We start from the raw sequence: 22,874 nt of genomic DNA on the forward strand, positions 1-22,874 counted from the left end.
AGAAAGAACCAGAGATTCCAAACTGAGATGTCTGGGCTTCTTCATCAGAGTTTGACAGTATTTTAGACCTATGATTTGAGTAAAGAAACATGTCAGAGTTGATTCTCTGCTGTGCAAAGGGAAACTAGGACCCTACAGAAATGCCTTCTAAATCATTTTATGTAAACCAGTGTCGGGGCAGTGCCCGCATGGGAAGGGGAGGCCCACAAGCATTTCTGCTCCAAGCACAAACTGAAGCTGACTGTCCATTTGGACACGCTGATCCAGAGGAAATCAACACTGAATCTTAACATGAATATGAAGATCGAAGATGTACATTTATTTCCATGAATTACAAGTGCATTTCTGTTCATATTAGCAGGCAGTCTTTATATAACCCATTCTCCATTGCTGTCAAAAATCAAACAAGAAAAAAAGGACAGCTGAGAAATAAGAAGCTAAAAATAGAATTAGTTTTCCTAAGTGATCTGCTGGATAGCATTTTCCGTGGAACACAAACTCAGAGGTAACAATAAATTTTTCGTTTCAATCATAGGCATGTGGCACTTGGACAGTCATCTCTGCACAGAAAGCTGTAACAGTCATGCGAGGGTACAGTAATTATTGAACAAGGCAAATTTCTCACCACAGAGAGCAGTGGGGGAGTCAAGAGGAGGCACCGCACTGGGACAGAACACCAAGTCAACGCCACAGTGTGCAGTGGCAGGAACAAATACTTAAAGAGATCAATATAATATGGGATAGAGCTCCAAACATGATTTAGTGCTAGCTTTTTCTCATGGTCTTAGCTCAGCAGTATCAGAAACATTTGAGAGTACTTGATGACAGAACAGTGCTTCACATCATGAGCTCATGAAGGCTTTATTACAAATTGTTATATCGTAGGTTGAAAAATGAACTTGAGATGCTGACATGCTGTAGGAGGAAAAAGAATTGTACACTTTCTCATTTAAAGACGCAGGGCTCCTCTCTAAATCCTGAGGCATTGAATGTGGTTACACTGGATGTGGCACACCACTTGACGTAGCTTGGGGTATACGTACACCTGTGTGTGGAGCTCTGCCCCGTGACAGAGACTGGTGTGGCCTGCTGGCTGCTTCTCCAGACACTTTCCTTAGCACCCTGCTGTGACCTGTGTACATCTCTCACTAAATCCTGAGTGCAGCTGCCACTTTAAATCGTTCTGCATAAACCTTGGAAACAGTACTGCAGATAACACATTTTGGCAAGTGTTATACCTCTGTAAATGGTACAAGTAACCACAATAAATCTACAGAGTGAGGCAACTGGATGCAGTACTTCTTTCTTTAATTTAGAAAAATGATTGAGTTTCCTAAAAGCTGGGCAAATAGCACAGACCTTAAATATGTTAGCGACTAACATGATATGAGAAAAGACACGGGCAAGCGCCCCCAAAGATTCCCGAGACGGGAGCACTCACCGCAGGCTGCAACGTCATCCCAGGTGTTTCCACACATTCCTGCTCTGGGGACACGCTTACGGTGAAAAGTGCAAATAAGGGGCTGTCACTGACTTAAAGTGCCCTAGGTAGTAGCCTTCCCTATCATAAAGTGAGATGCCAGTGACGAGAGCCAATTTGGAAAGAACTATCTCTGGTGTGACTGCATGGGTCAGCAGGGCGTCACCTAGGAAGGATTCAGAAGAGGGAGGAACCACTGCATCTTTCAAACCAGAAAGCGATTAGTGACTAAAGCAACGGTAAGCAGTAGGTGCACTGAAAGTACATACTGCCACAGGTCACCGGTGGGTGACACACACAGGGATGCCAGGAACAGTTCTCTGGACTGAAGGAATTCTTTGAAAGCATAAAAGCCACAACTACCAGAAACCGCCCCTCCGAACGGCTCAAAGGAGTCAAGGTGGATAAGCCAAGACGGGCTGGAGACAGGACCGGGGTCAAGAACTGGGAAGAACAACACCGATGTCTGAGCACATCCAGTCCTCTGAGCCCTTGTCCTGTTGAAAAACAAACAAGCAAGTCTATGAGTTAAGAATGACTCACATTAAAACAACATTAGCAGCAGCATTAGGAAAATGGAGAAGTGAAAAGAATGAACCAACATCATTACAAAAACTGGAAAAGTGAAGAAAAAGAAAAAGAAAAAAAAAAAAAGCAAAGGAAAAAGCACTCCTGCAATAAGGTCGTTTCACCTGGAACCACTCAGCCTATGCACCACAGGGCAGCTCCTAAAGGGCAGGCTCTGCCTTCAGTCTGTGGGCGTCTCTTCTCGGACACTTCAGAGGACGTTTCTGTGACACTCACAGGGAACACACACGCATCCACCCCATGTTCCCAAGATGCCTTTTATTAACATGATACCCACCACTCCTATGGTCAAAACCAGAATCTGAAGATCTTTTTAAAGAACACACATTTATGCAAAATGCTTGTCTGCTGCCTCCTATTCTATTTTTTTTTTTTTAAAGTAATCTCTATGCCTAAAGTGGGACTCAAACTCACAACTGTGAGATCAAGAGTTAAGTGCTTCACTGACTAAGCCAGCCAGGCACGCCTGCTGCCTCCTATTCTTACCAAGTTTCTTTTCCTCTCTAGATGACCAACCAGGTAGGACAGAATCAACCACACAGCGTCAAGTGTGTTGTTTTAATGCTCAAGTTTCCGCTGACTGTTGACAAAACAAGACTAAAATGAAGTGCTGGTTGAAGTATGAAAGTTGGCGGGCCTAAATGCCGGTGAGGCAGGGAACTGTGGCTTGGTTCCCACGGGCAAGAGATGGTTCTCATTGCCCAGGTCAGAGATGATCTGACAGCTATTTCCCCACCAGGTCTCCAGGACAGCACCCTGAAAGGCAGCAGGTGGCACCTGAAGATAGCCTTAGCTCATTTACTACACTTGACAGGGCCCACCTGGCTCGCCAGATGTCTGCATATGGGTCTCCTGCAAGAGGTCCACTAGGATCGTCACACCATCAAAGTGCAAGTAGCACGCATCTGCCCTCATTATTGTGGTATCTCTATTTTCCTTGAAGAGGTCACATTACAAATCAAACCTACCTTAACCCTTTATAGACTAGCAGTTCTCAAGGGTGAGCATCAGGATCCTCTGCAGAGCTTGTTAAAATACAGATTGCTAGGGGGTAGGGCACAGATGGGCCACACTTTTGAGAACCACTGCCTAAGACATCCATATGTAATGAATTAAGTTCATCCCCAGGTCTCCATTAGTTTTGTATCACCCCAGGGAGAAGTGAAAATATTACCACCCCAGTCATGTTCTGTGCTCTTGGTTCTGATGAAGCAGCCTGCTTGAGATGGCTGGGAAGGTAACTAAGTGTGTCAAAAGGCAAACAAAATATACCTTTTCTTTGGAGAGACCCTTGTTGTTGTGAAATGTTTGCTAGTATGATCCAGCAGAATGTCACTTTGGTATTTCACAAAGCACTTTTGGACAAGATGGCTTTTACCTACCATTCAAGAGTCAGGGCAGGAAGGATGGGTCTTATAACCCAAATCTGTGATGGGGAGACGGGCTCAGAGATGGGAAATGACCCCTCTCTAGAGGTACGCTGTTCTGAACTGCAGCCAAACCTATCGGCTGGGAGAAAATTAATCAATCTACCTGAGAAAATTCACCAACAGGCAGATGAGGGAGAAAGGCAGGTACCAGCCTCTGAGAACAGGAGGCCTGTCACAAAGTTAACCACATACACATTCTTAACTTTAGTGGACACATTTCTAAAACTGACCCACTTCAACAAAATATAATGAACATACTTTGATTCTTTAAGACCACTCAGGGCATCAGTAAAGCCTGTGAGCTTTATCCAGCAAGCAGGGGCTTCCTCTGGAGTAGTCTTTGTCATCCCCGCCCCCATAGGGGTCCCTATGGCTGTGCTCTGAGGTCCTGTGTGGGCATGTTTTTCAGCTCTTTCCTACGTAGCTGGGCAGTCAACATCACCCTTCTCTAATGTTCCTGTATGCTCCCAACACCTGCATCTCCCTGACTCTCCAGTTTGTAGCTTCTCATCTCAGTGTTATAGGCTGGGAACTCAGTGACACTGCTGCACAGTATTATGAACGAGTGCCTTGACCTTTTCCAGGGCACAGAACTACCCCAAGGCAGTGTGGAACGCTTATAAGAAAATGGGATTCTTGGTCCAAAAGACCTGGGCCTAATTTTGCCACCAGGATACAATCTTCAGGAAAATGCTTAAACATGTACATCTTCGGTTTCCTCGATCATAAACATGGGCTGTATGCTGACTTGCTACTGTAATCGAGAAAGCATGCACAGCAAAGTGTTAATCACAGAATCTAGGTGGTGGGAATGTGGGTTTTTATTGTAAAACTCAAATTTTCAGAATAAAAATTGTAATTTAAAAAACAGTGGAAGTAATGTATAAAAATCAAATTATGCTTACACCTGAAGTTAAAGATTGTTATGTCAATTATAATTCAGTAACAAAAAGTTGGGGGAAAAATTAGGCTATAAAGCAAACTAAACACACAGTGACTGTCTTTGCCACCCCTTTCCCTGGTAACAAGTCCCAGTCCTGGGCTTGTAGAACTGGGGTGGACCTTGGCAGCTGCCTGAACCTCAGCCTGTTAATTTGGACTTCAGGAGGCAACAGGCTAGCACCCATGCCCTGAAGCTCCAGGAGCATCCTTGCCTTTGTCTTGGCCCCCCGCCCGTGGCTGTTGCACTGCCCTTTTCCTCCAGTAGCTGGGCCGGTGATCCCAAGAGTGCTTGTTTTCTGAGGTCGCCCAACATCCTTACTGCCCTAGAGTCACCTGCCCTGATGCTTTATGACAGGAAGCAGCCTGGGAGAGGAGGGCTCCTTCGCAAGCCTGGGCTTCAGTCTCCCATGCGGGCTTGACTCCCTGGCCCCACACTGCTGAGTGCCTCCCCACGCAGCAGAGTATTCCCTTCCCAGCACCCTGATGCTGGCCCTCCTCAATCTCTGGGGCCCACACCTATCCTGGTACAGCACCCACAACACTGTGTCTGACTCCTTGTTGTCTACCTGTGTCCTGCCATCAAGCTGCTAGAAAGCAAAGCCTGGGTCTTACTCATCTTTGCTGTCTTCCTACCTGGAACTAGGAATGCTCAATGGTGAGCAAATGAATGATGAAAAACTGCTAACTATGTCAGTCCTGGGTACTCTTTTACACTAAAAACACGCATGGCAGTTCTGTGTGTCTTTGTTCCTTACTAGACTGTGTGGCCTTTGAGGCCGGTTTCAGGTTTGTTTGTTCTGCTCACCCATGCGCCTGGCTCAGAGGAAGCATGCGGTATGTGTGAACTCAAACAAGAACAAGATGGGTAAAAACAGAGGCCATCAAGAGGCTATTTCAGGAACACGAGCTGTTAAAGGGATTGTGAAGGAAGAAAAGCAACTGAATGAAGCAGCTCAGCTCAATATTCTAGGTCAGGGGTCAGCGAACCTCTTCATGTAAAGGGCCTGATAAAACTTTATCTACCAAACCTGGAGGCAGATGATCTGACCTTGTGCAGACACAGGGAAAGGAGAGCAGGCTCTGGGAGAGGGAAGATCGTTTCCACCGTGAGCAAAGAGACTAGGAAGGAGACTCAAGGGGTAAAAATGGCTGGGTCCTGGGGATGGATTTCTGTCAATGAGTACCCTTGCAGATTGTTGTACATAACAAATACTTTAACAGACGGTCATGCCATGAGGTATGGAAGGATAAATGAATCCAACCCTTGCAAGACTCTGTCCTCCTTAGCTCCCTGCTAAGACCTTCCCACCTTCCCTCTCTCCTTCAGACACTTCCCCAAGGGCTTGTTTACCAGCACGCTCCTAATGTCCTGTGAGCACATGCTCCTTCCACACTTCACTTACTTTGAGTTTGTTTTTTAGGACACGTCCAGTGCTAGGCTAAGCTCCCCTGACCCCTGGATGCTAGGGTTAGGAAATGTGAAGTCTTTCAGATTTTGTGTTCCCTCCATTTTCCTGAATGCACTGTTTCTTGCCTCCACAGCCCTCATCCAAGCCTCTAGCCCTCGGTCTGGAAGCTTACAGATCTGTTTTGAACTCATCTCCCACCCAGTCTTCTCCAACACTCCCTGTCAGACTTCTTCTGAAAACCACATTTTCTGTCCCCCACACTTCAGAAGAGTGTACCCCCTACTGGTTCCCAACCCTTACTCTGCCTGGCTTCCACAGCTCTCTGAGGCTGATCTGGCCACGTCTGTTCTCAGATCCATTCTACCTTTCCCCTGTCCTCTGTTCTTAATGACAGGGCTGGAGCTTGTGAACTGCACTGCTGAACTTCATTGGAGACTGGCTTCTGATGAGATTCTGCCAATAGCTGGCACACAGGAAAAGCCAGGTTTCCTTTTTTCTGCTTCTTAGTGACACAGGACTTTTTAGGAGGAGGAGGGCTCCTGGCTTCAGAGGCAATGGATGGTGATGGTGGCTTCAGGCTCCAGAGATCCCCCACATCAGTGGCAGTAGAGGCTCCTGACCCCTCTTCAGTGAGGGTGATGCTCTAACAGCTGCAGTTAAAGCAGGTGCCCAGCACCCTCATTGTGTGACGATCAAGGACCCTGGCTAACACGGTTTTTCTTTTGCTCCTTTAGGTGGAGACTAGGAACGACTTCCTGCTGTTTAATCTGCAGGTAACTCCACCTGCTTTGCTCTCTAGACCTTCTAATGCCCTCTGATCAGTCATATGTCCTCTTGTGAAACACCCCAAGTAGCTTCTGCTTTTGAGCCTTGTACTGCCAACTCTCAGCCTGAACCATCATCTCCAGATCCCAATACATGAAAACAGAATGGACAGAGCAGAGAAGAATGGAGCAGAGAAAGCAGTTATACTAGACTGTCACAGAACCCACTCTTCCCTACGTGCCCCCAGAAAGCCTCCAGTTCTGGTGCAAGCGCAGCAGCCCCATGGCCACTAGTAGGAATACTGCACATGACACAGGTGCCTGTAGAAAAACACCTCCAGCCCCTCCCATGCTGGTCCGTCCAAAGCATTTCCCCAGCAAATGCTTCAGGCCCTGGGTCATAATTCTTTACTTTATTGCTCATTTCTACAGGGTTCAACACAATTCTCACTCCTCTGCGCACTCCGGAGTTCTCACACAATTCCTTCTCTTCTTTCTGTATGTTCTCTAAAAGCAAGTTCTGTGTTTCCTTTTTTCTTGGAACACCCAGTTTTTAAAAACCTATTGATATCACTACATTGTCCACCACCCTTTCTGTTAAGCACATGAAGCTGCCACGTGGAGCTCAAGGAAATTCCTTTTTCTTTTTAGTAATACTTAATTTATATTCTCTCTCCATAGCCAGGGTTTATCATATGGCTAAAGCTCTAGGTACCTGACAAGTTTAAGACCTGTATCCCGGCTGGAACCTGGCCGTCTCTTCGAAGATGAGCTCTTTGAGCTTTTCCTTGGGCAGGTCGTCTAGCTCCATGTCAAACTTGAACGGTGCCTCAGCGACGGGCTGCAGGAGAGCACAGGACACGAGGTAGGCAGGAGTGGCTACGGTTGACGTAGTCATGCACTGACTCATAAACGGCTGTGGCTTAGACTCTGAAATGCATACAGTGGCGCTGACATCTATGAAAACCCAGGAGCTTCGACAGGCACCTATGTACAGTGTCCTGCCTACGTGCTCCATGAGGCGCACTTCATAGGAGCATGCAGTAAATCGAAGGGGAGCAACTAAACCCACTTTGAGCACTCTTCTGAAATTATCACTAATCCCAGAACCATTTTCAAACTTTTAAGGCACTAAGTGTCGAAAAATAATAGAAGTTTACTGTTGTGGGGGTGGTGGTGGTACATTTATACAATCAAAACTGATGATACTCAAATAAATGTACTTGATTAAATACATCATAGTATCTTCATATGAAGAAATATTATGGAGCCATTAAAAATGAAGCTGTAAGGAAGATTAATATCATGGGGAAATACGCATGTTTGTTAAACAAAATGAACCCTATTTTTAAAAAAAAATTTAGATACAGAAATATAAGACTGGGAAGAAAATACTCCAAAATCTTAGTAACTGTCACAAGACTACAAAGTGATCTGTGCTGTAGTTTCCTTTAAGTTTTCATTTTTCAGCACACCCTATAAATAATCAGAAGGCTACTTAAGTACATATTTAAAATGTCTATATCAAAGAATCCCCATACATAATGATGAAAAGGGAAATTAGTCAATTGATATTATTTAAATTTTGATTTTTAAGTACCCCCAAACTAATGCCACGTTAACAGAACTAATCTGATGAGGATACCAGCTGTCACCAGGCACTCCTAGATTTTTATCCACGTGATCCTCACACCAGGCCTTTAGGGTAGGGAAACATGGACCCCAAATTCTGCACTAAGCTTTGTTCTCTTGAAAGGGGGGAAAGGATTCATGTCCATTAGAAAAAAACAAGTAGAGGGGGGCCTGGGTGGCTCAGTTGGTTAAGCATCTGACGTTGGCTCAGGTCATGATCTCACAGTTTGTGAGTTTGAGCCCTGTGTCAGGCTGTGTGCTGACAGCTCAGAGCCTGGAGCCTGCTTCAGATTCTGTGTCTCCCTTTCTCTCTAACCCCTCCCCCACTGGTATTCTCTCCCTCCCCAAAATAAGTAAACCTTAAAAAAAAAAAAACAAAAAATCAAGTAGCTAGCCCTCTCTGAAGGACAGCTCTATGTGTGGGGTCACACTGGTGTCCTATATATGTCCTGCTGGGTTTGGGGTACTGCCCAGGGTCACAATTAGGACATGGGGGGCTCAAAGGGCTAGTCAGAACCCAAGCCTTACACTCTCACCTATTTCCCTGTTATTTACTATGTTGTAGGTATCTTTGCAAGCTGCCTCCATTATTTCTGAGGGGAGGGGACAGAGATGGAAGGGGGCTGATTGAGAAATACTCTCTTTTTGGTTTCTCCTTTCTCTCTCATTTATCAGCTTTTAACTTTTATACTTTTTCCCTTTCTTCTTCCATTTTCCCCTTTAATATTAACACATTCTGCTTGGTTCTCCCCCATACCCCCCATTTAAAACAAGTGTGCAGAGTCTTGTTTATGTATGATTCTCAACTAGAAAGATCCAAAGGTTAGTTCATATTGCATTTTTCTTCATTACTGCCCAGAAAATAAAGTTAAAACTGAAGCCCCAGAAGAATCAAAGAAACCAAGGAACTGGGACTTTCCTGGAGAGAACATGATACATTACCTGGATGTCCAACATGCTATAGAGGCTTGCCACATCCACCTCCAGACTCACCACAGCAGGTTCTTGTGTGCCCATCCCAAGGAGGCACACCAGACATGATGTCATCAAGCCACAGTGGGAACTGTCCAAGCTGACCTCCTCACTTTGCAAAGCCCCTCCCCAAGCAGACAGCTGACCTCCTTTCCACCCTCAGGGCAGGCACTTTGATTCAGGTGGCTCTTCCTGCCACAGACCACTACAATGGTCTCTAGTCTTTGGACCCCTTCTTTATCCATGCTCCCCATTATCCATCCATTTCCCCTGCCCCACCCCTGCTGTAGGTGGCCTGGAGGAAGTTTTCTAAGATAGAAGAGGCTTGGGGGTGGGGAAGGGTTTCAAGCTGTGCCGACAACAGCACTAGACCTCAAAACAGACAATATGGGCTGTTGAGAAGACGAAGTGTGGTACCATGCACCTCTCAGGACAATCTAAGTATGACATCTGGGCCCTTCCTGGTTGGGCCTGCTGCTGGCTGATATTCCTGCAGGAGCAACCAGGAGCACGGGTCTTACCTCATCACTTGGGTCGTAATACTGCTCCAGATATGGATGGGCCAGAGCCTGTTCTACTTCAATCCTCTTGTGAGGGTTGAACGTCAACATTTTGTCCAGTAAATCCAGAGCTACAAAGAGAAGGGTTTTGCAGTGGTGAGATGGCAAAGAACAGTCACTGCATTACTTTCCATTTTCTGTTTAAGTAAACTGACCCACAAAACAATAGAGCTAAGCATCACCATGGGGAGAAGATATGATACACTGGGTGCCTATCATCTCTCTGACCTTCTTGAGACGGACCATCTGACAATCGCAGACCCAGACGCAGAAAGGTAATGGGATAGTTAAAGGCTGAAAGCAGAACACCAGGGTTCAAACCCAAGTCTGCCTAAAAAACCTGGACTTTTCCTAAATTACTACTCTGCTTTGCAGGCATCTGAAACAAAGGTGTTGTATATGTACTTCTCTTAAGTCGACTCCAAAGTCAGCTCTGCAATGATCAATTTATTTTTCAACACATAGAGAAGGCCTCCAAGGTCACAGAAGAAGACAACAGTCATTTGTCCTGTGTGGTTTCCAGGTCCTGGGTGAGATCCACGTGTGAAGCACAGGCCCTCTGGCTCAATGTGCAGCTTGGCATCTTTCTCCAAGGCCTAAAACAAAGCATTCTCTCTTTTTTAAAAAAAAGTTATCATGCCCACAAGGTACTCTGTGGATATCCCCTTGGACAAAACTGTTGTCAATAAGGATGTCTTCAGAGACCCTGCTCTTAAATGCAAGGCCCGACAAGAGGCCAAGGTCAAGTTCGAGGAGAGGTACAAGACCGGTAAGAACAAATGGTTCTTCTAGAAGCTGCGGTTTTAAATCTGTTTTGTTTCAGTCATTAAAAATACCAAAAAAACACAAAAAACAAAAAACAAAACCAACCCACATACACACACACACAAACACACACACACACACACACACACACACACACACACACACACACACACACATTTATTTAAGTAATCTCTATACCCAATGTGGGGCACAAACTCACAACCCCTATATCAAAAGTCACAAGCTCTCCCAACTGAGCCAGCCAGGTACCCCATAAGTATTCTCTTGATCTGGCCAGTAGTCAGCACCTGAACATTTCTTTCATGTGGAGAGTGCAGGAATAGAAAATAGAATAGAATAGAAAATAGAAAATAGAGTGTGGGATCAACAGGACCAAGATGGAGGGACAGCTAATGAATAGCTGTCCCTAGTGGCCTCCATGGCTAGTATCCAGGCACCACTTCAAGCCATGAGGAAAGCCAAAGGTCATGGCTGACAGCAACTGGAACACAGGTTAAGGGAAATGTGACCAAACAGTTCCTGCACTTACTATCAGGAGCAGGTTTCAATGAGAAAGAACACATGCTAGAAAAGACATTATTGCTCTGGTAAAGTAGCAGCAAAGGGGGCTTTAAAAAAATGTCTTTTATTTAATGATGCTTAGAACAGCGTTTCCAATTTATGTAGCAGGTCCTTTTCTCAAATTAAAGCTCCTGAGAGGGAGTAGGTAAGGAGCTACCCAGCTCTCTTAAGTCTTAGCTCATAGCCCTGTGGAAACCCTGAAAAATTCAAGGACTCCATGGAACAAGTCTGATAATTTACTCCAAGTCTGAAATACTATTAGGCAATATAAAGAACGCTGTTTTGGAGAATGTAGTGATCAATAAACAAAACCAAAAATAAAAACACTGCCATCTACTCAATGAAGCCTTGTTTCTTAGTGATAACTGATTAGTTCAACCTCATCTATCTGCAAATTAGCATACATCACTAAGTCATGAGAGAATGGTAAAAGAAAACCATTTTAGTCATTTACTCACTAAAAAAATGTGTTCAACCCTTGAGAGCAGCAGGCCAGTACACAGTCTGAATGTGAAATGACCAACTGCTTATGTGCCAGGAAGTCAGCCTTGAGAGAGCACATGGAGGCTGGGGAAGCACTTAGAGCTGGAGGTGACTGAAAGGGTAAGTATGAGAGTATGTGTATGTACATGCACGCATGCGGGTGCATGCCTGTGTGTGCATGCTCAGCTCTGGCTCCTACTTGTGACTTCTCTTGTTGCATGTTACCCGCCCTTTATCTTCAAGGCAACTGGGAGATAATAAATGTGGTAAACCACATACCAGATGTCATGAGAAATTTCACATAATACAGAACTTTTCTCATGTCCACAAGGTTGCATTTCTACAAACAGTACATTTTCAAATTTATTTCTGCCTCTATAATCTTTTCAATACACACAAGGGTACCTTAGGAAATTAGGAAACTAACATTTTGCTTTATAGGTTAGAAAACTTTTTGGAGCAGAGGAGGCTCTTAGGAATTTAGAGTGTTGGCTTTTGACTAAAGCACTGTCTGGGCAGGACAGGTATTCACTCCTGAGGCTGTGGACATGGGTTTCAGGGGCCCATGAATGGGCTAGGTTTCAGAGGCAACTCTCTCATGGGTCAGGACAGTACAGTATAATGGTCAAGAACTCAGGCATCTCTGGCCCCAATGCAAGTCCCACAGAACACCAGGTAGATGTGGGAACACATGACACACCACTTACTAGGCATTAGAGTCTAACTATCTGTAATACAAGTAACAAATCTATCCATTTACCATTCCCAACCACCACCTGCTCCCCCTCACCACTGCAAAAGAACTCATAGACATTTCCGCAAGAAGTTTCTTTTTAAAAAATTTTTTTTAATGTTTATTTTTGAGACAGAGAGAGACAGAGCATGAACGGGGGAGGGTCAGAGAGAGAGGGAGACACAGAATCCAAAGCAGGCTCTAGGCTCTGAGCACAGAGCCCAACGCGGGGCTTGAACTCACAGACCGTGAGATCATGACCTGAGCCAAAGTTGGGCGCTTAACCGACTGAGCCACCCAGGTGCCCCTCTGCAAGAAGTTTCTTGAGCGATTAGAAGTCATTTGGCCTTTTGCCCAATTAGACATTGTCTGTCAGGAAAAGTCCAGGAGGGTCTGGCCACAGATTCTAACAGCATTATTTCTAAGCTGTTGGGGGATACTTTTCCCCTCCAAACCCTGCTGGTACTAAGCTGGGAGTGCTTCAAGGCAGCTGGTATTTGGCAGCTTAAGCAGCTCTAAAATAAACCTTTTATAGTTCCTTCAAGTTATATTCTAGGCCCTTAAACCTACAGGCAAAAATCACAAAGTAGCTTTTTTTGCTACTTGAAAAATAACTGGATCTCCAGCTTTCTTTTATTGCTAGTGCTATTTCTGCATTATTCACAGCTACAGAAGGGGAAAAGGAGAGAAACGGGAAGCAGCTGGCAGGTCTGATCCCACAGTCAGAGTGCGTGGCCTCCCTTCTCCCACGCCACACAGAAATCCAGTGGCACCCCTCAGATGGCATGAATCACTATGCCTGTGCATATGCTTCCCTGGATGCAGGTTTTATTTCCCCTAAAAGACTGAAGTCCTTTCGAGGCTGGGATTGATTACATCTGACCACGATCCCTGACTCTCCCTGGTATCCTCTTAGAACCCCATACCTTCTCTTTAATTTCAGTGGGTACATAGCAACATGACCCTGCCCTTCTGGTCCCTCAGCCTTTTTTCCTTTCCTCCTTGGCCCAGACTCTGGGGTGAGTCATGCGACTGAGTGAGACATGCACCACTGAGGGTCCATCTCACCTACCCAACAAAACTCTCATTCGAGATCAAGGCTGCAACCTGTCACATCCATCCTTAACTAGAATTTCTGAGCAAGGCCAGAGAAAAAGATCTAGCTGCTCAAACTGTGCAACTGCAACAATGCTTCTCACACTTTTTTTTTTTTAAGTTTATTTATTTTGAAAGAGTGAATGGGGGGTGGGGCAGAGAGAGGGGGAGACAGAGAAAATCTCAAGCAGAGTTTGCACTGCCAGTGTGGAGGCTGATGCAGGGCTCGAACTCACGAACCGTGAAATCATCATGACCTGAGCCGAAATCAAGAGTCAGATGCTTAACTGACCGAGCCACCCAGGTGCCCCTCAGAACCTTAATCTTAAAACCAACTGATGATTGATCTTAAAAAGCAGTTAATTCAGCCATAGTTCAAACTATACAAGCACTTTTCTTTGAGAAAAAAACCCTTCAGTATGTGGCAGACAGGCTCTATGTATCTATATTTTCATTCTGTCATGGAGAATATGGAAAAGACATGTGTGCAGGGTGGGATATAACAAAGCAAGTACTTTTAACTGCTCCACCAGAGACATTCTTATGTGCACTCGGCATTGGTTTTTAGCTGTGAGGGCACGGCTCTGCCACTGCCTTATCCTGGGCCAAGGTGCTAGCCATCTTGCTCACCAGCAGTTGTGTACCAAGAGTGCACAGGGCAGCACAGAGAAAGTGTGAGAAGACTTTAGTGTTACTATGAAAATAGTTTTAACCCCATGGACACCCTGAAAGGACTTTTGGGACCTCAGAAGTCTAAGGAGCACACTATTGAGAACTGTTGTACCACAAAAACTCAAGATTTTTTTTTAAAGTGTATTTATTGGGGGGGAAGGAAGGGAGGAGGGGAAGGGAGAGGGGAGGGGTAGAGAGAGGGAGAGAGAGAATCCCAAGCAGGCTCTGTGCTGTCATCACAAAACCTGACATGGGGATTGATCTCCCGAACCGTGAGATCATGACCTATGACAAGATCAAGACTTGGACGCTCAACCAAGCCACCCAGGTACCCCAAAACTCAAGATTTTTAATCTCATCAAAGCCCCTAAAAGTTCTGGGAAATCTATGCTCGGTTGCTGCTCTAGTCTAAGATTCTTCTCAACTCACACAGCTTTAATCATGCCCTTCCTGCCAACTGAGCCTTACTACTCTGTGCAGGTCTAAGGGTGCTACCGAGAAAACTGAGGCCCCCAGGATCGACCTTCCTGAGCAAAGACACCCTCTCCCTGTTCAAAGCCAAACCTCCACAATGTGTGGCCACACCCAGCTCCCCCTCATCTGGACCAGTTGTTTCTGTCTGCATGTTCCATTTCAAACTTCCTATTCACACTCAGTGCTTCAACTATACTTATGTGGTCACTAATGACCGCTTAATTGGAAGCCTGTCTGTTCCATGGAGACTGCTGAACAGAACATGTCTATTTTCTTATGATGCCACCTCCTGCTTCTGTGAAATAGGCACTAGTTATTTTTTGTCCATTCTTTACAGTTTTCAAGAGTTTCTACTCCTGTTCCACTGGCCATTGAAGGTTTGTGTTATTTAGCTCTGACACAGGTCATTCTTCTTACCATCTCAACCTCCTGCATGATTTCAATGCCATTTGTGAAAAAATTGCTAAATCTTTCTTTAGCCTTGAGCACTGACCCAAACTTTAGAATGATAAATACAACTCTCTGTAGGCAATAAAAAAGTATATAGCTTATGACTCCATTTACAGTTAATATATGTATTTATAGGAGTAACTACAGAGTCTGGAAGCTTTTCAAACAACAGGTTATCTGGGAAATGGAGACAGACTTCTTACAGGAATTGTACTTTTCTTAATTAAAAAAAAATAAAAGCAGGAAGAAAAGAACTGTTGGTTTTCCTGCCAGTGTCCACTGCCCCTCTAATCCCATGACGCTGTGCTTGCCATGGGGGAGTTCTCAGACCACCCACACCCCTGGTTGTGCCATGGGAATGGTGACACTGGCCTAGCCACATTCACCTGGATTCCCTTAGCCACAGAGACTGGTCAGGGATGGGGACAAAGGAGCAATGAGCCCCACAGTAGGGTTGAAGCTATCAAGAAACAGGTCAGTGTGACCTGGAGTTGCTGGTGGCCATCTTGTCACCACAAGACAAGAGCTAATTAATATGAAAAGCACAGAGGAAGGCAACACTGAACAACAAAGAGGTCCAGATTCTGTGCCCTGGAATCCAAACACTACTGGACTTGTTCGCTATGAGAGCCAGTACAGTCCTTCTTCAGGCCTAACCTGTTGGCAGTAGGATCTCATGAGGTGGAACCAAGAAAGCCTCAAACAGCTGACCCTCTAGTCTGTGTGAATGACTCACCTAAGATCCCACCTCTCACCCCAGCAACACAACCCCCTCATTCAATGTAACCACTACTAATTTTTTGACCTATCTTGTAGAATTTTTCCCTGCATTTTCTTTTATGTGATTGAGATATTATATATATGAAAAATGCTGTATGACTTCCCCAGTAAATATTGCTATTAGTATTCTCCCATGCTATAAAAACTTTGTAAAAATCACTTTTAGTGACTTTATGACACTCTTTTTAAATAGAAGCATTAGTTTCCTTAACCATTCAATTAACATTTAGCATTTAGGTTGTTTCTGAATGGGTGTCCTTAAATTTATTATGCCCAAACTAAAGTCTCAATTGTCACTCCCCAAAATATTCTTCCTTCTTTTCCTCATCTATTTCTCCATGTAAATTGTGTGTTCTTATCCTTTGCTCATTTATTTATCCACTGAGGTCTTAGATTTCTCTCTGTTCTTTACACACTAATAATATATTAATCACGAGTCTAACACTAATAAACTAATAATTCATGTAAGTCTCCAAACAACCCTATGAAGTGGGAAATACAATTTGTTCCAATTTTGAGATGAGGAAATTGTGAATCAGACAGGTTAAATAATTTGTCCAAAGTCAAAGATCTGAGGAGGTGGGGCCCATCTGAATTCAGGAGGCTGATTCTGAAGCACACAGCCTAAACCATGGTGCTATGTTGCCTTAACATAATAGTTAAGAAAGGGATCCTTCAAATGTTATTCAATTTGGAACATTTTATACCTATTGCTTACACTTCTAGTTTATTTTAAGTTTTAAATTTTTATGTGATAAAATCTATCTTTCTTTTGTTTGTTTTCTTGGTTTGTTTTTACAGCTTAGGAAGATAGTTTTTCTCCACGCAGATCAGAAAAATACTGAACACTCCATCGTTTTTAAAAAAAAAATTTTTTTTGTGTTTATTTTTGAGAGTGAGAGAGAGCATGAGTGGGAGAGGGGCAAAGAGAGAGTGAGACACAGAATTCGAAGCAGGCTCCAGGCTCTAGGTGTCAGCACAGAGCCCAATGCGGGGCTCGAACTCATGGACTATGAGATCATGACCTAAGCCAAAGTTGAATGCTCAACTGACTGAGCCACCCAGGTGCCCCAAAATATTGCTGGGTTTTAATGGTGTGATTTTTTTTTTTTTTTTTGAGAGAGAGAGAGAGAGAGAGAGAGCGAGCGAGCGCGTGTGTGTGTGTGTGAGGGAGCACACGTCTGAGCATGGAGAGAGGGAGAGAGAATCTTAAGCAGGCTCTATGCTCAGTGAGGAGGCCAATGCCGGGCTCAGTCCCACAACCTGGGGATCATGACCTGAGCCAAAATCAAGAGTTGGATGCTCAACCAATGGAGACATCTAGGTGCCCCCTAGTATGATTTTTTAAAATGTATTTAATTATCAATTTTTTGAATTCACTTTGAAGTGTGAGTAATGATTTAAACTGATTTTCTTCCAAATAGTTATTCAACTAGCCCAGCACCATCTGCTGAATAATAATCATTTCTTCCCCCTAACTGGAGTAATTTTGGAGAGAATCCTAAGCTAGACTCCTTTAAAGAAAAATCTACAATACTACTGGTTCAAAGGATTCAGATTTCAGAAATCTCCAACAAACATGTGAAAAATATTCTATCTCAAACTTTTTTTTTTTCTCCTTAAAGTAAGCTCTATGTCCACTGTGGGGCTTGAACTAACCACCTTGAGATCAAGAGTCACATGGCTCTATTGACTGAACCAGCCAGGTGCCCCCATCAGTCTAATTAAAGAAAAACAAATTAAAATGCCACTTCTCCCCCATTTGCTTGGCAGATCCAAAAGTTCAACACCCAAAATTGCTGGAACAAAAGATGTGTGACAGAACTGCCAAACTGCCCTCCAGAGAGACTCAACCAATTTACACACCATTAGCTGTCTCTGAACAAACATTCATTTGCCCCACAGCCTTGACCACATGGTGGATCATCAAACTTTTAATGCTTTCTACTGTTATGAGTGGGGAAAAAGAAAATAATTACTGATCTTTCAAACTATTAGCTCCCTGCAGGCAGGTAATCAGTCTGATGGCTGTTCTAAGTCCAGGGCCATAGAACCCTTGATGGCACAGTACACGCAGATCTATTTGTTAAATAAATGAATTTATGTACATTACAGTAGAATACTAGAAACAGGCAGGTGGCAGATTAACTATGGCCACAAATTATTTGCAGTTCCTCACATCAATGGGTGGATTTATTTCTCGACCACCTGAATCTGGGCTGACCTTGCAATTTGCTTCGACCAATAGATTGTGGCAGAAGTGTCTCCTATTTTGTGACTGTGCAGCTTTTCTGTTGTTTATCTTTTGGAATATTTCTGTCATCCTAAGAAGCCCAGTCTGGTCTACTGTAGGATGATAGGCAATGGCACAAAGGAGAACCAACTGTAAGATGTGGTGAGGTCACCTTAGACCATGCTACTTGTGGGACCCACAAAAGCAGACCCACGGAGCTGCATCCAGTCCAATGGACTTATGAACAAATACGTGGTGGTCGTTACAAGGCCCCAAACTGTGGAGTGGTTGTTATGCAGCAACAGATAAGTGAAGTGCACTTCAATGTCCAATACATGACTGGTTAAAGACACTCTGGGTCATCCCTACAAAGGAATAATAAATACTATGTAGCCACCCTTCATAACTATAGATACGGAAATATCTCCAAGATGTATAAATGAAAAAAATTCAGTCTTGAGATCTCAGAATCCAGACCTACAAATGCCAGTGATCTGGACTTGCATACAACCCTGTGATGCATGTACTATTACTAACTCTATTTTATAAATGGGAAAAATGAGATAAGGCTCAGAGAGGTTAAGTAGTTTGTCTGAGATTTAGTAAGTGGCTGAAAACAGGAGGTCTGGCTGGAAAGTGCATGTTCCTAACACATGATACTATCCTGCTTGCTCCAGCACTACCAACTCCCATTTTTCCATTTTATTTATTCTGTTTGTAGTCCTTCCTGCTTCATTATTTTCATCCAAAGTTTACCTTTCAAAATTAACTTTCTGGATTTTAGTAATGTTAATTGTTATCTAAATGAATCAATCTCAAAGTTCATAGCTTTAACCTAGGGACAATAAGCTAAATAAAAACCTCACATAATTTGATATAAATCACAACTAACAATAAAAAAGAATGAAGAAATAAATAGGAGGGAAGCCTGGAGGTCTAGATATTATAAAGTCTTAATTATGCAGTTTTGGCAACTTAGAATATAAGATTTAGGTAAGATGCTTGGGACATTCCAGTATACAAACCCATTCTAGTATACAAACCAAATCTCATCAGTAACATACACAATGTTTATGAGGGTATAATTTTAAAAACATCTTATACTTACAATAACATTATAATATATAATTACATATATAATTATATAATTACAAATAAATAAGTAAAAGCTATGCACACACTGGCGCAGCAAAATAAAAGTTATTTTGGGATTCTGGTAATTAAGAGCATTTCTTCTTCTCTTACCTATTCTTTCTTTTTTTCCTATATTACTAAACTGTCTCCCAGGATAACATACTACTTTTATATCAGAAAATTTAAAAGACAGTTCCTCCTACATCCAAAAAGAATTCAATTTTAAACCACCAAATGTTTCTGAACCTTAACTCAGGTCAGTATATAATAACAAATTCAACATCTAAGTTGACAGTTATTAAACTAAACACACAAAGATATACACACACAAAAGAACAAAAGTCAGAAAAAGCTGAATTTGTAAGAGAAGACTGGATGAGATGTTTTAAAATCATTAAAGACAAGTCAGTTCTATGCACTGACATGGAAAGATACTCAGACACAATTACATTAACGTGACCTTTAGGGAATAATTACAAAAGAATTTCACCTTTTTAGATGAATATTCCCAAGACTTTTGAATTTTTACCAAAAATGTTAGCTTATATTAATAATAATTTATAAAAAGTAAATTTTAGGTAAAAATATGTATATGTATGGAGATAAAGCTATGGAAGAACAAGCACCAAGGTGCTGGCAACCTGTTCTCTCTCTCTGGTTTCCTATTCTGATTCCTTCTTCCACTTTTAAGGATCCTTGTGATTACAGTGGGCTCACTAAGATAATCCACAATTATCTCCCCGTCTTAAAATCAGGTGATGAGCAACCTCAATTCCATCTGCAACCTTAATTCCTCTTTGTCATGTCACCTAACAAGTTCATAGATCCTGGGGATTAGGATGTGGACATCTTTGGCAATGGGGTCATTATCTTGCCTACCACAATTCTATAATAGTATGAAAATTTTAAAAACATCTACCTATTAAAAAACAAGCAAAGAAATTAGCCACCTAATATATTTAACAGATACACAGTACATGGGAATAAAGGATAACATAATTGTTAAACAAAGTTAACTTAAAATACAAAAGGGCAAAATGAAATCTATCACCTTTTTTCTTTTATGGATGAGTGCTCTTGGTGTTTTATCTAAGAAATCTTTGCCTAACCTAGGGTCATGAAGGTTCTGTTCTGTTTTCTTCTCAAAGTTTTATAGTTTTAGGCCTTATGTTTAGGGCTATGCTCCATTTTTAGGTTTCTATTGGGGGGGGGGCATACAAATGTCTAATTATTCCAACACCATTGGATGAAGAGATTGATACAAGCAATAATGCTGATAACTCTCGAATGCATTACGCTGAGTGGAAGAATCCAGACATAAGAAGCTATATAACCGGATGACTACATTTCTATGACACACTAGAAAAGGCAAAACTATAGGGAGAGAAATGAGATCGGGATTGCCAGGGACTAGGGAAGAGAAATGAGTACAAAGGGGCATGAGGGAACTTCTGGGGACAATGAGAATACTCCATCATATCTTGACTGTGGTGGCACTTAATGTGACTACATACATTTGTTAAAATTCAAAGACCCACACAACTAAAAAGGGTGAATTTTACTCTGTAAATTATTCTTCAAAAAAACCTGATTTGAAAAATTATTAAATGACAAGATGAAAAATGTGTAATCTGTTTTGCAGGCTCCTCAACTTTCTGAATTCTAAAAATGTGAACTTTATCCAAGTTAAAAAGTAGCAAAGAGTGGGTGCCTGGATGGCTCAGTCAGGTTAAGCATCTGACTTCAGCTCAGGTCATAAACTCGTGATTCATGAGTTTGAGCCTGGGGCTACCTGCTGTCAGCACAGAGCCCACTTCGAATCCTTTGTCCCCTTCTCTCTCTGTGCCCCTCTGGTCACATACTCTTTCTCCAAAAAAAAAAAAGACAAAGAGGGGGGTTAGGGGATATGCAAAATGGGTGAAGAGGATTAAGAGGTACAAACTTCCAGTTCTAAATAAGTAAGTCACGGGAATGAAAAGCACAGTATAGGGAATATGGTCAATAATACTGTAATGCATTTATTGTGGTGAGCATTTTATAATGTATATAATTATGGAATCACTATGTTGTATACCTGAAACTAATTTATTATTACATGTCAACTACAATTAAAAATCAGGGGGACCTGGGTGGCTCAGTCGGTTAAGTATTGAATTCTTGATTTCAGCTCAGGTCATGATCTTGCAGTTCATGAGATCAAGTCCCGTGTCAGGCTTTGTGTTGACAGTGCAGAGCTTGCTTGGGATTCTTGCTCTTTTTCTCTTGCTCTCTGTCCCTCCCCCACTCGCACACATGTGCCCTCTCTCTCAAAATAAATAAGTAAACATAAGAGCATGCAACTCTTGATCTCAGGGTGGTAAGTTCGAGTCCCACATTGGGCATAGAGCCTACTTAAAAAAATAAAGTAAGGGGGGCGGTGCCTGGGTGGCTCAGTCGGCTAAGTGTCCCACTTCAGCTCAGGTCATAATCTCACAGTTAGTGAGTTCAAGCCCCACGTTGGGCTCTGTGCTGACAGCTTGGAGCCTGCTTTGGATTCTGTGTCTCCCTCTCTCTCTGCCCCTCCCCCACTCACACTCTGTCTCTCAAGAAATAAAAAAAACATTAAAAAAAATTTTTTTTATATTTAAAAAATAATAAATAAAGTAAGGGGCACCTGGGTGGCTCAGTCTGTTAAGCAGCCGACGTCCACTTTAGGTCAGGATCTTGCAGTTTGTTAGCTGGAGCTTCACATCGGGCTCTCTGCTGTCAGCACCGAATCTACTTTGGATCCTCTGTCCCTTTGCTCTCTGCCCCTCCCCCACTTGTGCTTTTTCTCTTTCTCAAAAATAAATAAGCATTAAAAAAATAAATAAAAAATAAAAAAGCAAAGAAATGAAAAGGTGGAAAACTAGACGGTCATTCCCACACTCCCTTACCCTACCGCCACTGCTTGAAAATAAAAGGAAAAAAGCAACAGAATGAGCACTAAATAAGGCATTATCCAATTGCCACAGGCTAACTTTTCAGGCTAGTGACCTAACAATTTAACCAATAAAACAAAGAAATAAACAAAAAGTGAAGTCTAAGAAAAATAATCAATAAAATAATATTTACCTTTGGAATCAGCATTTGGGAACAGCCTGTTCCATGGCACCTTATTTTTGTGTGGAAGAGAAAGCAAGTAGTTTCTAGCTTTTAAATTTATTATACAATTCAGGTCTTCCTGTGATGGGGATCCAAGAATACCTAACAGATAAAATAATTAGCTGTTAATTATCAAGACCCACAGAGGCTGATCACACACTATTAGGTATGGGGCAGAATAGATCCTACTAATTGTTTCCTCACCACGTCCCCCCATGCTTACCATTCTATTTTACAAGTTTTTATAAGGATCCTTAACATTTGAAGTCAAGCAAGATTTAAAACTCATATCTATCTTGGATTAAAGAGTTGTCAAAACTATTCTTCGTTTCCTGATGTGCCTCTGATGTAAACGAGGGCAGGTGAACACAGTAAATCTAGCCCCTAAAATGTTCAGTAATCTTACCCAGAATGTGGTTCAGCTGGTCGAGATAATGCTTCCCCGGGAAGATGGGCCTGTTGGACAGCATCTCTGCCAGAATGCAGCCTACAGACCAAATATCAATGGACTTGGTATAGCCCTGCAGTGGGAAGAGAGAAAAGACTAAGAAGGATATGTAATGTTACATGACA

At 42.8% G+C, this 22,874-nt stretch overlaps 1 protein-coding gene across 1 annotated transcript in view; it reads right to left on the bottom strand.

The window, feature by feature from the left end:
* Window positions 1-298: 298 nt before the first annotated feature.
* MAPK1 (mitogen-activated protein kinase 1) overlaps window positions 299-22,874 on the bottom strand; it is a 106,740-nt gene continuing 84,164 nt past the window's right edge. The window contains exons 5-9 of the mRNA XM_019437396.2: window positions 22,708-22,822; window positions 22,272-22,403; window positions 9,739-9,848; window positions 7,329-7,454; window positions 299-1,977 (exon numbers count right to left, since the gene is read on the bottom strand). Of these exons, the coding sequence (XP_019292941.1) occupies window positions 7,338-7,454; window positions 9,739-9,848; window positions 22,272-22,403; window positions 22,708-22,822 (474 nt within the window). The 3' untranslated portion in view covers window positions 299-1,977; window positions 7,329-7,337. The remainder of the gene's footprint in view (window positions 1,978-7,328; window positions 7,455-9,738; window positions 9,849-22,271; window positions 22,404-22,707; window positions 22,823-22,874) is intronic.

The sequence above is a fragment of the Panthera pardus genome, unplaced genomic scaffold, assembly GCF_024362965.1.
Source record: "Panthera pardus isolate Hobbes unplaced genomic scaffold, ASM2436296v1 HiC_scaffold_15, whole genome shotgun sequence".
NCBI lineage: Eukaryota > Metazoa > Chordata > Mammalia > Carnivora > Felidae > Panthera > Panthera pardus.